The 15690-nt window shown below is 36.6% G+C and overlaps 1 protein-coding gene across 1 annotated transcript in view; it reads right to left on the reverse strand.

The window, feature by feature from the left end:
* Positions 1-15690, reverse strand: part of LOC139140329 (nuclear receptor coactivator 6-like) — a 53438-nt gene that overhangs the window by 6668 nt on the left and 31080 nt on the right. Inside the window, 7 exon segments of the mRNA XM_070709490.1 lie at positions 2134-2327; positions 2662-2799; positions 6988-7270; positions 8211-8258; positions 10206-10393; positions 10802-10856; positions 11482-11577. Of these exon segments, the coding sequence (XP_070565591.1) occupies positions 2134-2327; positions 2662-2799; positions 6988-7270; positions 8211-8258; positions 10206-10393; positions 10802-10856; positions 11482-11577 (1002 nt within the window).

Here is a 15690-nt window from a genome sequence, read left to right on the forward strand (position 1 = left end):
ATTGCGAGCAATTTCTTTGAGATAACATACAGGGCACAATAAATGACGGTTCAGATATGTCAAAGTTGGGATTCAGGAAAGTTACCTTTACATGTTTTAACCCTTTCACCACCATCGTTTGGCCCACTCCCATTGTTATCAATGGTGAGTGTGGACCTGTTTACAGGGAATTGGGGGTGAACAGGTTAATCCTCTAAGATGGTAAGCATTTCACTATGTACTGTCAAAAAAGTTGAACTTTCTGATAATTCTACACTAAAATTATTTTGGCTTTGATGATTATTCAATTATTTAAAATCATATTAATTATTTTTTCTGGGTGAATTGATAGGATTTATACAGTACAAGAATTACATACAATGTAAGTCAAATTTTGACCAAAAATGACAAAAAAATTCCTTAAAAATACACATTTGCATATTTCATCACAATTTGAACAAATCTAAGTTGGGTTGTCCCTAGGGACCTGTATACCAAATAACAAAGCTGTCTGACCAGCGGTTATGAAGAAGAAGATTTTTTACCAAAAACGCCTTTTTTGGCATTAATTTGCCTATTTTCAACATTATCAAAAAATTAAAAAAAATAGTTTCTCAAAATCATATTTTTAATCTACACAACAAATATCAAATCAGTAAGTACTGCGGTTCTCAAGATATTTGAGTGGACGGACGCCTCACAAACGGACATACATACATACATACATACAGACTAACGACGGACGCCGGACGGATACCCATCCCAATAGCTTCTATAGACTATAGTCTATAGTAGCTAAAAACTAGACATTTGGGGTCATAGGCATTGCAGAGTTATAGCCCGTTGAAACTTCTGAAAAACTGACCAAATAAGAGGAAGTTGGGGAGTCCTTAGTGTATCAACTATGGTAGAGGTCCCCTAGCTTTTAAAAAAATGTTTAAAAAGGGAAAGTCTTTTTTTACTGTTTTTCAAGAAAGTTTGACAAGGCAGTGCTTGCATTCAGAATGCGTGACTGCTATTGTAAATGCATTTTTAGATTCTTTGAGTGTCAAAGAGGTGTCAAAAGTGAGATTAACCAAAAAGACTGCTCTGTGACTTCAAAAGAGGGGTTCAAATATGGCTTGTTTTCAACATTTTTGACAGAATAACAGTTTTCCTACATAATTTTATACCAATTTTATCCAACCTTTGAAATGAGATATGGACATGGAATTTTTACAGCCTATTAACAAGGTTACAGATAAGATTTGTACGGCACAATTTTCCTGTATTTTAAGTACTTTTTGAAAAATCACATTTTGAAATTTGAAAGAATTTTTTAATAATTTTTTGATATGTAAACCCATGTAAAATCATAAAAACAAATTTTACCTACAAATCCTGCCGTACAAATCTTACAATTAATAGTGTCAACATATATATAACTAATTTGGTAATATTAATACTATCCAAATTCAAATATGTAAAAAAAATATGAGAAATTAAATTTTAATATTGATTGGTGTCATATTTCAAAATCATGGCTACAAATATACAATTTTTATATTCTTTGGAGAAAGTATTAACTAAGGGAGTTATCCTGAAAATTTGAACTAAATATCTTGATTCTAACACTTGAAACTTGACATTAACTCTGAGAAAAGAATTGGTGCAAAAATAGCCTTTACCGCTACCTTAATTTTTATGTTTGAATGTACATTAAGCCCTAAAAGAGCAACCATACAGAATATGTACAAACAAACATACAGAATATTTTAGCATACAGAATATGCTAAAATTTTTTAAAGAATGGTAATGCTTATGAATATTAATGAGCTGTCCGCCACTCACAACAGTGATACGCAAATTTGTTGACTTTTGAAAAAATCTTATAGAGGATGGTGTTTGCTGCCAGCAGCTTGGATTGTGTAAGCAAGTTATTTATGGCTTGTAGTATGTATAACACAAGTAACATCACTGCAACATTAAAACTTACGTATAAAGATGTCACTATATGTTTCAGTTAAATCCCCCCAAAATTTTAAAATCCCTGTCAAAAATTCCAGTAGAGGGGGACCAGTCCCCCCCTGGTGTAGCATTCTAGATGAAACACTGGTGACTGTCAACAAAAAATATGGCCGGCTATGAGAGCAGTTCAGTGAAGTTTATACTTACATTGTCAACGGGTAAGTACTTTCTTTTAGCAGCTTGACTCCGATGAAAGGAAATGATGGAGTCGGTTTGCCCTGAGAGAACAGCTTCTGCAGCCTTGTTGGCTAGCGAAGTGGAGAACACAAACACTTGTTGTTGTGTAGGGATTGTTGGCACGATGGATGTCGCTGGCACTAGTCTTGGATCGGGCTCAAGCACTGAAAAAAATCCAAACACAGGAATGGCATGACTGTGAGGTCAAAGTTGCAAAACTCAACAGATGATTGGGGAAAGTCGAATCAATGCTCAGATTACCTGAGGGTGATGAAGAAAGTCTGTGTTGTTGTGGGTGACAGGGTTACAGAAACATTTGCTGACCTCTGCTTTTCGTATAAAAAGGGTTTGAAAACCTTGTGAAAATTTCTGAAAAAAACTTGAGCACAGCACTTTAAAATGAAAAGTTTTGGACTGTAGTGTACCACTCACACGTCTGATGATAATACACATTCTTTAAAATTTTCAAACCTATTCCTAGTCTAATCATTATCATACCTTTTGTATCATTGGCTTCTAATTTCTTTGGTTTCTCATCTTCCACATCAGAGCACCACTCTGAGTCTTCTTTCTTCTTGTTCTGTCGCGCAACCACACATTTCCTCTTGGCCCTCGACAAGGGCTTGCCCTTGTCGTCTGTGATTGAGAAATTGAGAGAGGCACATCAGTGACCATATTAAAACAGTATCTTTTCAGAAGTTGATGTAATAGCTGATTAAACACCATGTGGCCCTTTTCAGTCGTGACAACTTTGACAGACGCAGACATTAAACAAAAAGGCATTTTGTGGAAAGCAATTCCCTTTTCATTTGACATTGTGAAGAAAACTACAAAATCCGCCTTCCTTTCCATGGCTACTTTGTGTTGACATAAAGTTGTACAGATGTGGGAAGGCAAATGATCCACTTTCTCTGCAGAGCTAAATAAAATACTCCCTACATCTGTGTTTGGCTTTTCAATTTTAATTTCCTTACAATTAAGTGAGTTCATTTTTTTTGTGAGCAGAAACTGATTTGAATGATTCAACCAGCTCTATGCTCCTGCAGTGTTAAATATATTGTTCAAAAATTTTCTGCTTTAGAAAAAACATCTTTCGACAAACACCCCTACACTGGTGTAACTGGTGACATCGATTACTCCAGTGAATTTCCTTGTGTTATGTCAACAAAACTTTCATGCTGTATTGCATCACATGAAGAACTCTCCTACCATGGTATTGTTGGTGGGAAGTATTTTCAGAAACATTTGCGGAAAGGAAAAGTAATGTGGTAATTTTTTCACCATCAATGACTGAGATATATCAGTTTGCATGGGAAATAGTTTCCTAATTATTTCATTTGCTGCCTACAACTGGTTTGTTGAGGCCTTTCCAAAAGCTAGTCAAAATATGAAAATGCATGATTTCCATAAAATGAACTTTTCATGTACTTCACTGAATAGGGTTTCCCTTGTACAATCTCCTGCTGATTTCAATTTTGAAATGCATGTTAACTTAAATATCTCTTTGCCATTGGATCAAAACATGTAATAACTGCAGGCAAGAGTTTAAGCTTTCCCTTTTTTTGCCAAAAAAAAAACCCAAACAGAAAAGGTGAAAGAAGTTCAATAAACAAAGAATGAAAGAAACAGGCTTCAGACTTCAAATTTGGGAAAGCTGACTGTAACGAGGCACCTAACAAAGCTACTGACTTTACTTCAGTGTTTTTTTTGCCAAATGGAGAATGAAGTCTGCAACTGTTATCTGTGTTGCCAGCTGCTTTACCAGACTTCCTTCTTAGTACAGCAACGCAATCACAAATAGGACAGCAGTAATATGGCCATGGGTTCCCAAGATTATTTATCTATATTATCTGTGACCTTTGTAAAACTACTGAAAGAGTCACCCCACTTAGACCTTACTCCCGGACATTTTTTCTGCTCTTGAGAGAGACTGTTTACGTAACAGCACTGATGGAAATATAAGTGGTTTAGTGTCATTTGCCTACTTGAGCATTTGCCTACTACCCAGCATAACATGTCAATAATTCACAAGGCGGCTTCCGGTACAAACAAGTGATTACATCATCTAAGTGTATTGATCTCCATTAAGGGACAAGAATGCGTCTGACAAGTGACAGCAACGCATGTTCCATTCAGCGACACATATTAGAGATATCCTTCTATCAGTTTTCTCTCTCTATGACAGAAATTTTTATCACGTCAAATGAAATCTCAAGCTGGATTATCTGTACGACAATCACTCCGTCTATGCTGTAACTTTGGATATATATTCCATTAATTTTTTATCTGTTTTGGAAAACACATTTTCTCATTCTACTCCTGAAAGCATTTTGACAAACCCGGTGTTCAGCTTTTCAACACAGCCTGTATGTGCGTAAAATCAAATGCTATGGTTGATGCCGAAATTCTAGTCCAGACTAGAATTTACATGTCGACAGCAACATTGCATATTGTGGACACTGGGTTATGATACAGCTAATATTAAATCTGTTTTTTAAACAGACTTTGTGGAGAAGATGAACAAAACGTACCTGCATCCTACAACAAAATATACAGAAAATATTATCAACATTCATGTACATCATCCTCTAATATTCCTGAATTAATATTCAATGGTAAAAGATACCGATGAGCGTTCATACATGCAAAACCTGTCTTGTAATGCTAAATGGAAACTATTTCAACATGTATTGGGGCAAAATTAGAAACACAGATTACAAAAATTCTCAATAACATTCAGCCATGTGTGCTTCTTCATCATTGTGTCATCAAAATCTCCCTGAACACCGATCATAAACCTACCCATTGTAGATGAATGACGTTAATACACCATAGCTAACTCCTGCCAACACACATATTGATAATACAGCTTGGTGGATTACAATGTTCAAAGTCATTCAGAATAGTAAAAAAATAATTTCAGGAGGTACTTTGAAAATCTCGTGTGATAGTTACCGATCTGTTCTGAATTCTATGCAACATTCAAGTGGAAAATATAGAAGGTGAGATGGCACGTCTGTGCGTAGGGTAAGCCTTCTGCCGACAGATACAAAGGGATACCTTGGGGCAATGTGACAAATTGCGGCAGCCATGTTGGTTTTTATAGATACCATACACACCTCAAAGTATGCGCCAAATTCACTTTGTCAATGGTAAAAACCACACACATTTTTTTTTTTATCCTAAATACCCATCCTGAAATTGAAAGAGCCAATAAAATCAACATCTGGTCTTTAGAATATGGGTAACTTGGTAATTTGGACATTGAAGTCGACCTTTTTTTTTCATTTACTAAAACTTTGATACAGGATTTGTACAAGGCCTTGCAGTGAACCCAGTACCATTTTACTTGAAGTGCAGCTTTTCAAAAGTGAGCGAAACAGCGGTCCACATGCAAGTCACACATCTGAGCGAGTCCTGATAAATTGCAGACATTAACCCTCTCAAAATGCTCCACGTGATGTCTTCAGGAAGAGATGAATCTCCCTTCTATTTCCTACTTAGAGCAAAATTTACAGAACGTTTTTGCTTTTAATGATTCTAAATATCTCAATAATCCAGGCAGCATCTGCGCTATCGAGGCCCTCCCACTGCCAGCCGTGTAGACAAACCAACACATTTTGTCACAACGTACGTGCAAAAGACAGTTCAGTAGACAGGAGTTTCTGTGGCACTGATATACACAAAACACTAGCAAGCATTCCGATTTCATTGCCATTATCACGTTTCCCCAATTGCAGTATGAAAAACTCTGTGATATCCAAGCCTACGGGCTAAATATTCTTGGGAAAATAAAGTGCATCACAAATGTAAATCACCATCTGTTAATATTATTTCAGTAATTTTTATTAGAAATGTATTATAGTTGGTTCATTTCTTATGAACAGCCATGTTAAAGGGACTAATCCATCTGGATTGTTTTGAATTTCCCCATTGAACCATTTTAAATTCTAAACGATGTGACCTATAATTGTGTTGTGTCTGCAAAAAGGCCAGCATGTTAGAACAGCCAAACTAAAACAATTACCACTTTCACCTGTTCATCCCTAATCCCCTGTGAACAAGTCTATAATCAGCCTTGAAAGCAATGGATCTGGGCTAAACCATGATGATGAGAGGGTTAAACTTCAGCAGATTAGTGCATAAGTGAGGCAATCTTTTTGGTCATAGATAAGTTGTCCTTTTTTAACACTTTCATTTACAGGCTGATTCATCTATTGTGAAACTTTGCAACACCAACGACACTGAGAACCCTGCAATACTATACAAATGGGGTAAAATACGTTGCACTCAGTCAAAAGTCGCAAGGTTCTCTAGCTTGTTTTCTCTTGCACTAAAAAAATCGAAAATCTGAGTTCCATCATGCACTGGGCCAAAGACATGTTCTTTGCAATACACAAACCTGTGTGATGTACAATAGGACCTTCAAGTGGGCAAAAAATCCTTCGATGAAAATGAAAAGAAGCGTTTACTAATGAAACTTAATTCTTTGGGCATCAAAGTCAATTTTTATCACCTTTATAAAATATACTTAAGTCAATTTTTTTCAGAATTTTGCCAAAATTTTGATAAAGAACTGTAGCAAATGAAAAATGATGTCTGTTTGGTCCAAAAGTATCCAAAAAATTACAGAGAAATTCTCAAAAACTGTAACATGTTGCCCTAAAATTGTGGTGGGAAAAAAATTCTGGCACTCAAAGGGTTAAGGTATGAGAGTTAAACAGACCATGGAGCTAGAAACGTTTCTAGCTCCATGAACAGACCAACATGAAGGATTTCCCAAGATTGCAAGATTGCAACAGCCAGTTGCTGGCACAGCCTTACCTTTGTAACTCATTTCACTCTCGCTGTCCTGATCATACCCGAACTCCATATCCGAAAAACTTCTCTCATCTTTTTTCTTCCGTTTCTTTCGAACATTATCGTCAATGTCCTTGCCCTCTTCCGGGCCGTTTAAATTAAAAATATCCCCTCCATTCACATTGAGTTCACTCTTTGTAAAGAGTCCACCGTTGGCATGAAAAGCCTCTGTTTCCCTCGATATGATCATTGCGTCCTCTTCGTCGAAGTCAAATGGGTTTGATTCATTGAGAATGACCTCTTCATTCTTTAAGATACAAAACCACACAGACATTTCAAAAATGTTGTTTGATAATTTGAAGTGTTGTAATACAGCTTTAGAGAGATCAACGTAGATTACTCAGTGAGAGAGCATCAAATATTCATCAAAATTGAAATTTGGATGATCGTGGCACACACTATTTTTGAATTTTCATTGCAATGAAACCTTGGGTATCAGAAAGTCAAAACAACTTGGTGTTTCAAGAGGGGTCTCTCTGTCATGATTTTTATAAAATTTCTCATGATACATGCAACTATCAGAGCAACTCATTCCATTATTTTCAAACTGCAAAACTATACTTGATAAAAATCTATAAAATTTGTAACAAACTGGCACTTGAAATGTTATACGAAATCAGGAAAATCAAGTTAATACATACTTTTTAAAGACACATTGTATAAAAGAAATATCAAGACAGTGGTTGAACATATTAAGAATCAAATTATGAAAAAGCATTTTCTGAATTTTTTTAGGGGGATGGTAAATTAATTTTTCATTCCATTCCATGTAATTTTTTTCCATTTGGTTCGGTGTGATAGAACTTTTTAAACTCCAATAACTGTAACTTTTGGTGTACTTTGCAGTAAGTTAGTTTGGTCTGTGAAATACACTTCCTCATTCAACTTCAAAGAGTTGTGCCGAAATCCCCAGCATTCAAGTTGCCAACACAGTCTGTGTGTTAGTATTACCAAATAAATTTCCATCCTGTACAGAATTCACTGTTGATGATGGCATTACCTATTGCAAACAATGCAATGTGTTGGTAAGGATATACTTGGCATTTCAACATACTTTGATGAGAAGAATACGATAATACACTTGTTGTCTAGAACTAAAATAATGACAACATTACTATATATAAGTTATAGCTATGGCCCCTTTAACATCTAGACACATTCACACAGAAGTGAAGTCTAAAACTGACCTCCTCTTCCATAGCTTTGTATCTTTCAACCTCTTCTCTTTCTTTTGCCTGAAAAAAATGCAGATATATTGTACATATTGCAAAAAAATTTCACAGAATGTTATCAACATTCTTGTTCTCATACAAGGACATGGTGATGATTATGATCCTCGAATCATATCAAAATACAATAATATGAGACAGCATGAAAATTTGTGAATTTCATATGCAAACTGGTAAGGCTGGCTATCATGAAAGCCATGTACACTACGACTCAAAGGTGCACCGATGTAAAAAGATCTGTGATCCTTTGAACTCTGACCTCATAATGACCTCTGACCCATGCGGGGATGTCACCCCCAAATGTGGTTCACAGAGCTAAACAAAAGAAGCTGTTTTTGTGTGTACAACACAATTTGGGGAAGGTCTGCAAGGGTGTCAAAGGCTAGCTTTTATAGAGATACAACTTCAAGAAACTAAACAGCTCAACACACACAATAACTTGGTTTTGGTTCCTTCTCAAAATTTTCTCTTGATAATCTTTAATTGCATGCTATTGATGACAGCATACATCAAACATTTAGCCATCAGGCCATAAAGAGCAATTTTAAAATTTGACAATAGGGACTATACATAGGCATTCATTGTATGAACTGAAACCAAGCTTCCTATACGAAAATCTTGCTAAAAAATCATATCTGGTAAATCAACAAGTCATCGTTGATGACACAGTCCCCACTTGTTAATGGGTACTTTGATTACATGTCCTAAGAGGATAGAGTCCTCTTCATTAATTGAGACATGCCCAAGTTTTGGCTAAGGACACGAAAAAATTGTAACAAAATGGCTGCCATGCAGCCATATTGGATCATATCAAGAAACAAATTGACATACATATGTATGACATAGGTTAATGTCCTTGTACCAACTTTGAATAAAATCGGTTAAGATATGCCTTAGAGTATTATGGCCCTCGACAGGTAAAAATCGTAATAAAATGGCCGCAAGGCAGCCATATTGGATCGTATCACATAACAAATTGACATGCATATGTATGACATTGGTCAATGTCCTTGTACCAACTTTGAATAAAATCCGTTGAAACATGTCTGAGTTATTGCTCTGTACATGAAAATATCGTAATAAAATGGCTGCCTAGCGGCCATATTGGATCGTATCACATAACAAATTGATGTACATATGTAAGACATAGGTCAATGTCCTTGTACCAACTTTGAATAAAATCGGTTAAAACATGTCTGAGTTATGGCACTGTATATGAAAATATTGTAATAAAATGGCCGCCTGGCGGCCATATTGGATCGTATCACAAAACAAATCGACATGCATATCTATGACATTGGTCAATGTCCTTGTACCAACTTTGAATAAAATCGGTTGAAACATGTCTGAGTTATGGCTCTGTACATGAAAAAATCGTAATAAAATGGCCGCCTGGCGGCCATATTGGATCGTATCACAAAACAAAATGACGTGCATATCTATGACATTGGTCAATGTCCTTGTACCAACTTTGAATAAAATCGGTTGCAACATGTCTGAGTTATGGCTCTGTACATGAAAAAATCGTAATAAAATGGCCGCCTGGCGGCCATATTGGATCGTATCACAAAAAAAATCGACGTGCATATCTATGACATTGGTCAATGTCATTGTACCAACTTTGAATAAAATCGGTTGAAACATGTCTGAGTTATGGCTCTGTACATGAAAAAATCGTAATAAAATGGCCGCCTGGCGGCCATATTGGATCGTATCACAAAACAAATCGACGTGCATCTGTATGACATATGAAGTAATCCTTGTACCAAGTTTGAATGAAATCGCTTCTTGCATCTCTGAGATATCTGCGTGAACGGACGGACGCACGCACACACGCACGCACGGACGCACACACGCACGGACATGACCAAACCTATAAGTCCCCCCGGACGGTGTCCGTGGGGACTAAAAAGATAGGACTCAACACAACATACAAGATGACCTTACACTCACCTCTAGCTGACCTTCCACTAGAGGCCATAAAGCATGCTGTATGTAGTCGACCAACTCTTTCTCTTGCGCGTTGGACGTTTTACGATACTGCTTCAGAAAACTTTGCCAGTCTTCTAACGATGCACAGACACACTCCCACGTCCTCTTGTTCGATTTTTTGACTGGACCTTCTCTGTACAGCCTCAAATCTTTCATGTTTAAAAAAAAATAGGATAAAATTCATCAGCGATATTTTGTTAAAACAGAGATATTCTTTTAATTTCAAATAATATTATTTTTTTCTTGCCATTCAAAACAAACACATCAAACACAATGATATTCAGTTACACTTTCATCATAACTGAGAAGATTTAATCGGAACGATGAAAGTGTTCTCCTTACAAGGTAATGTAATATAGTAAATTTGTGACAATTTGCTGAACCACATCCCTGAGCTTGTGGTCAGACAACATGTTGATGGTCAAAGTGTTACCATCAAGACAGCCTCATTGGTGAATGTTGAGTAAAACCAGCACCAGAGTGTGTGACGTATCTTGACCTAAATATAGCCTCCAACACCGAGATATTTACTCGTACATGTATGTATGTAGACTTACCATCGAAATACCAATAGGAATTGTTCAGTGCATCTTGCCCCAAAGGGTTTGCTCGCTGCAAAGGACAGAATATTGACAATTGGCATTTGATTACATACATTTATTATTTTCTTCGTGGGTAACGATATTCAGTGTTTTCCTTGTGTAAATACCGAGAAATTTTGCACATTGGTCAGTCGACCAGGCGAACGATTTGGATAGCGGATTTAGTTATCTAATAAAGCCACCTGTTACCATTGGCAAACACTGGTTGATAAAATAAGTTCTGCTGTACAGTGTCGGTGTGTGCATGAGAATATCTAATGGAATTATCGAATAGCTGCACAAAATGAACACATTAACTGGCTTATCATGGATGGAAGTGTTGAAATACACCTATGCCTTCAGTTTACTGCGTAAAAAAAGCTGTCGATATCACATCAAAAGGGTACCATTTCATCACTTTCCTGAGCATTTTAGGGTCTATCAATCAAATGAAATACCTCACTTGAAAAAAAATTATCACTTGCAGTATTTTTTTTGTGATGAGAAAATAGCCAGAATGAGTTTCAATTTCCTTCTTTTGGGAAAACAAGGACATCCCAACAAAAATACAGAAGTGATACACTACACAAATGTGGCGGATACATTTAGGTATGCAAATGGCCTGATTTATTAACTGTACAGAGCGAGGAACTTACCATATCATCTGCGTCATAATAATCATTTAAATACTCGGCTAGCTCCTCATCTTTTTCTTCATGTACTACATCTAAAACTGACTTAAGTAGTAATAACTGGAAGAGAGAGAGAGAAAAACAAAGAGAAACAGATTTATGCAAAATCAGTTGATCAGTGTGAAGGTTGGTAAAAATAGAGAGCTGCAGATGCACGGTCTGTGGTGGAGGCATGGCAGGATTGGGCCACGCAGGTACTCAACTGGAGAGGCGAGTGGGTGGGCGTATGTCAGTTTGTATTGGAACTTATGGAGGTATGGGGGTGCAGGTCAGTCATAAAGATGAATGGCAAAGTGTGGGAGGAGGGGTTACTGGACAAAGAACCTTGTCGTAACCTTTCACTGGTTTTGTCTTGAGACAATAGTATCAATACAACAGGTCAATTGGTCACTGAAAAAATCCGAAGCAAAAGATTCTAATAAACCGTTTCTAGAGATTGTGATTGACAAGAAAGCGTTACAATATTCTCGAGTAGGATAGACGAGCTCACACCAATGGCAACTGTAGTTCACGGGTGACACTGAGAAACTTCACGGGAATGCATCCCTCTGGGTGCCGTTGAAAGAACATTCTAAAGAAATGCAAGTTTAAGGTTGAAGCTGGTGTGCAATGGATGGCATGAAGGAATGCTGTAACAAGTCGCCGACAAATCTAGTGATTTTTACTGGTGTATTTGAAAATCACAAAAATATGGTTATTTGAGTCATGATCCAAATGCGGCAACAAATCATATCTCTGAAAAGTTAGTAGGCTTTGAGTGATGCTTTACATTCAATTAAATAAAGATACAAGCACGACTCGCAACAATTAGTGCATCTGCGCATGTTTTTGTAGTCCTGACGTGCATGGTTTAGATCTACAGCAATATCTTGACAAATGAGATTGTAAAATTAATCATACTGACAACAATGACATACTTAACGATTCCATCCAATGTTTGGTTTTCATATTTGAATCATTATAGATGTACGATCACCAGTGATCAAAGGGAAGGGGGCATAACCTAAAGCTATCTGCAGGCTCTTACATCTGGTTTACAGAATACTTGATAAATGGAGTAAAATGTTGTCTTTTCATGCAAGGATGACAGTTGAGGTTGGACTTCATAATTATTGTCGATGTTCGCGATGGACCTTCCCCATCACGTCGCACATGCAGGTACCACATTTGGGTGTTTTTTAACAGCCACTGTTGTACATGCGACCCGAACACCAGCAAATATAGTATTGTAACAGCTGCCACTGCCCAGATTTACTATACCCACACACAGCTGGTATAACAATGGACCCATGTTGAAAGTGCGTGACTCATAGTGAACTGACACACAGACAAAATATCAAATCAAGATTACTCTAGGTTTTGCTGTAGCAATATCGGTGACATACTCACCAAAACCATGCAATGGTTCAACACAAAAATTGTGCATCATCACCGAAGAACGTCAAAATCATACATCTAGATAGTAGGCGGCACATATTCAACACTGACATACTTAATTTGTTGTGCATTTTTTAATCAGTGTATCGAATGTCCTTTCTCAAAAATGAAATAATCTTGCATGGCTCTGACTGAAAACTGCAGAGAGTAAAACACAGTCAAATGTATCTAGTACTATAACCTAATTATTCATAATGGCGGATGGCAATTGCTCAAAGCATCCTTCACTTAACTTTTGAATCACTCATTTCAATTTAGGTGGAGCTGGCTGAGAGTAATTTTTGCTCTCATTCTCAAAAAAAACACAAAAAACTGTATTTTTGCAATTTGACTATTCCATCCCTCCTGAGTTCCACACTTCTGGTTTCTTTATTCCACTGTGAATACAGTGCCCCGTGCATGACGTACAAAATTCATTTCACTTGGATTTTAGATTTGCTGGCATAATGACCACTTGTCATAGAAATAATACTCTTTGTTAGAAGCAGTTTGTGTTTACAATTGCTGGAGGGGGTTTTATTGAACATTTGCACTGACGTTTAAAATTTGTGAGCTGGGAGGGAAGGGGTGTGGTCTGATCTGAGAGACAGTGTCAACCATACTTCTACGACCATCACAAACAGAACATCCTTAAAATGGCATTATTTTTTTTATGTTCTATGTATTTTGTTTCATATATTGTCAAATACACATCTACAATGTTTGAGGTTTTTTATCAAGATTTTTCAGCAGTGGAGATGACTAGTATTAAGTGCCATACCCTCGGGGAATCCCGTTTACTTATTCAAGACTGTATCATCCCAAAGTTGCCATGATACCTCAGCAGTAGGAAGATAAAGCCATTTGCATTAGTCAGTTTATTTATCATATGATTACTTTGTGCAACTTTCAAATGATCACCTATCGTACCCTTTCGCAACCAGAGTTTGGTATATCCAAAGTGTTTGCAATCAGCTGTTGGGCCAATACACAAATAAATGGGGATGTCAGGGTTAATATGAAATCTCACCTGATATCAGAGAAAGAAATCACTTAAGGTTCCGAGACAAGAAATTGACCATTTTTTATCCAACAATCCTCAGGTGGTTAATAAGCTCAGAACCCCCGTAAATTATACATTTTCTGAAAGCCTAGATATAGGGGAACATTTTAGAAATCACAGTGTCACCATTGTTTACATAATTATCATGTGACAGGTAATTTGCATAACCTTTCAAAAATCGGTTTTCCCTATGTTTTGTCTCAATAGTATACTTCAAAATATCTGACTCAAACTTTCTGGAATGCAAGCTGTCACAGCGCTCTTCAAAAGTATGTCTCAGATTTTTTATATCTTGCTTAGGTTTTTTTGGAGCACAATTTTAAAGAAATCAACTAGGGTTAAAGTCACTGCTCTTAAAGTTTTTCTGGCATAAAAACTGTTTAAGAAGGTTTAAAAAATTTCTGAGACACAATTTGGAAGATCCTTAGAACAGCTTGCATTCACACAAATTTCAGCCACATATCTCAAAGCATTGAAACAAAACATAGGGAAAACCGATTTTTGAAAGGTTATGCAAATTACCTGTCACTTGACAGTTATGTAAACAATGGTGACACTTTGGTCACCAAAATGTTCCCCTATATCTAGGCTTTCCTAAAATATATAATTTACGGGGGTTCTGAGCTTATTAACCACTAGAGAATAGGTAGCTTAAAAGGTCAATTTCTTGTCTTGGAACCTGAAAGACTGATACAGAAACGAAATCAAGGTACAGTGCATTAATCAGGCGTTCATCAGGGGTGGTGAATATCGCACATGAATGCGACACTTCAGACTTGTCGTAGACCGGATAAGCATCCACTTCACACTAACCACAAATTCAAGAATACTGAACTCAGAGAGAGCTGTCGAACAATTAACATTTGTCACCACTTGATAGAATGCATATTTACTTGTTGTCATACCTACAATTCAGTCCTATCTGTCAGTAAACTGAGCTGATGATAAGACAGACAAAGTTGTACTTTCTGCAAGTGCAACTGGTAAAACGTGGACAGGTGTTCAGCCAAGAACTCCACCCCAAGCAAAGCATTTAACTATTTGTTCCCTTTTGATTGTCATTCTAAGTCAGACCTTCAATTTTTCCATTGATACATTTTTTCAGTTTGATCACGATCTGAGCAGAAAGAGAATCTCTTCAATTATGCTTGAATATTAACTTGATTATCATACACAACGGCCCTGTGGAATAACATTTGTTTTACAAAATGTGTTTACAAATAGTTCCATACGTTGCTATATTACCTAAAGTTAAATTTATAAATCCTATGCACCTGAGGGACGAGTAAAATAAAAACACACACAGGCTAGTTGATTTTTATGGTGACAGTAACCACAAGAAAACAAGAATATACAGTGTGGTCATAAAAAGTGCAGAGTTGATATTTTTGGACTTTTTCTACTACCAAACACTACACATTGACACTGTATGAGTCCTATAAAACCTGAAGCTAGAAAAATATCTGCATGCACTTTCAACTGTAAAAAACACTAAAGCAATTCTTATTCAAATTCAAGTTTGATTTGCAAATTTGTACATTCACAAATTATTTTCACTATAAGCATTTTCAAAGTGTTATCAACAACTTTTCTTTTGATAAATGCTATCTGAGTATATCTTGTAAGTAAATGTTAGTATGATATCACAAGAAAATTTCCAGGTGATTCAGCTATAATAGCCGTACAATGCAATA

Source organism: Ptychodera flava, chromosome 9 (assembly GCF_041260155.1).
Source record: "Ptychodera flava strain L36383 chromosome 9, AS_Pfla_20210202, whole genome shotgun sequence".
Classification (NCBI taxonomy): domain Eukaryota; kingdom Metazoa; phylum Hemichordata; class Enteropneusta; family Ptychoderidae; genus Ptychodera; species Ptychodera flava.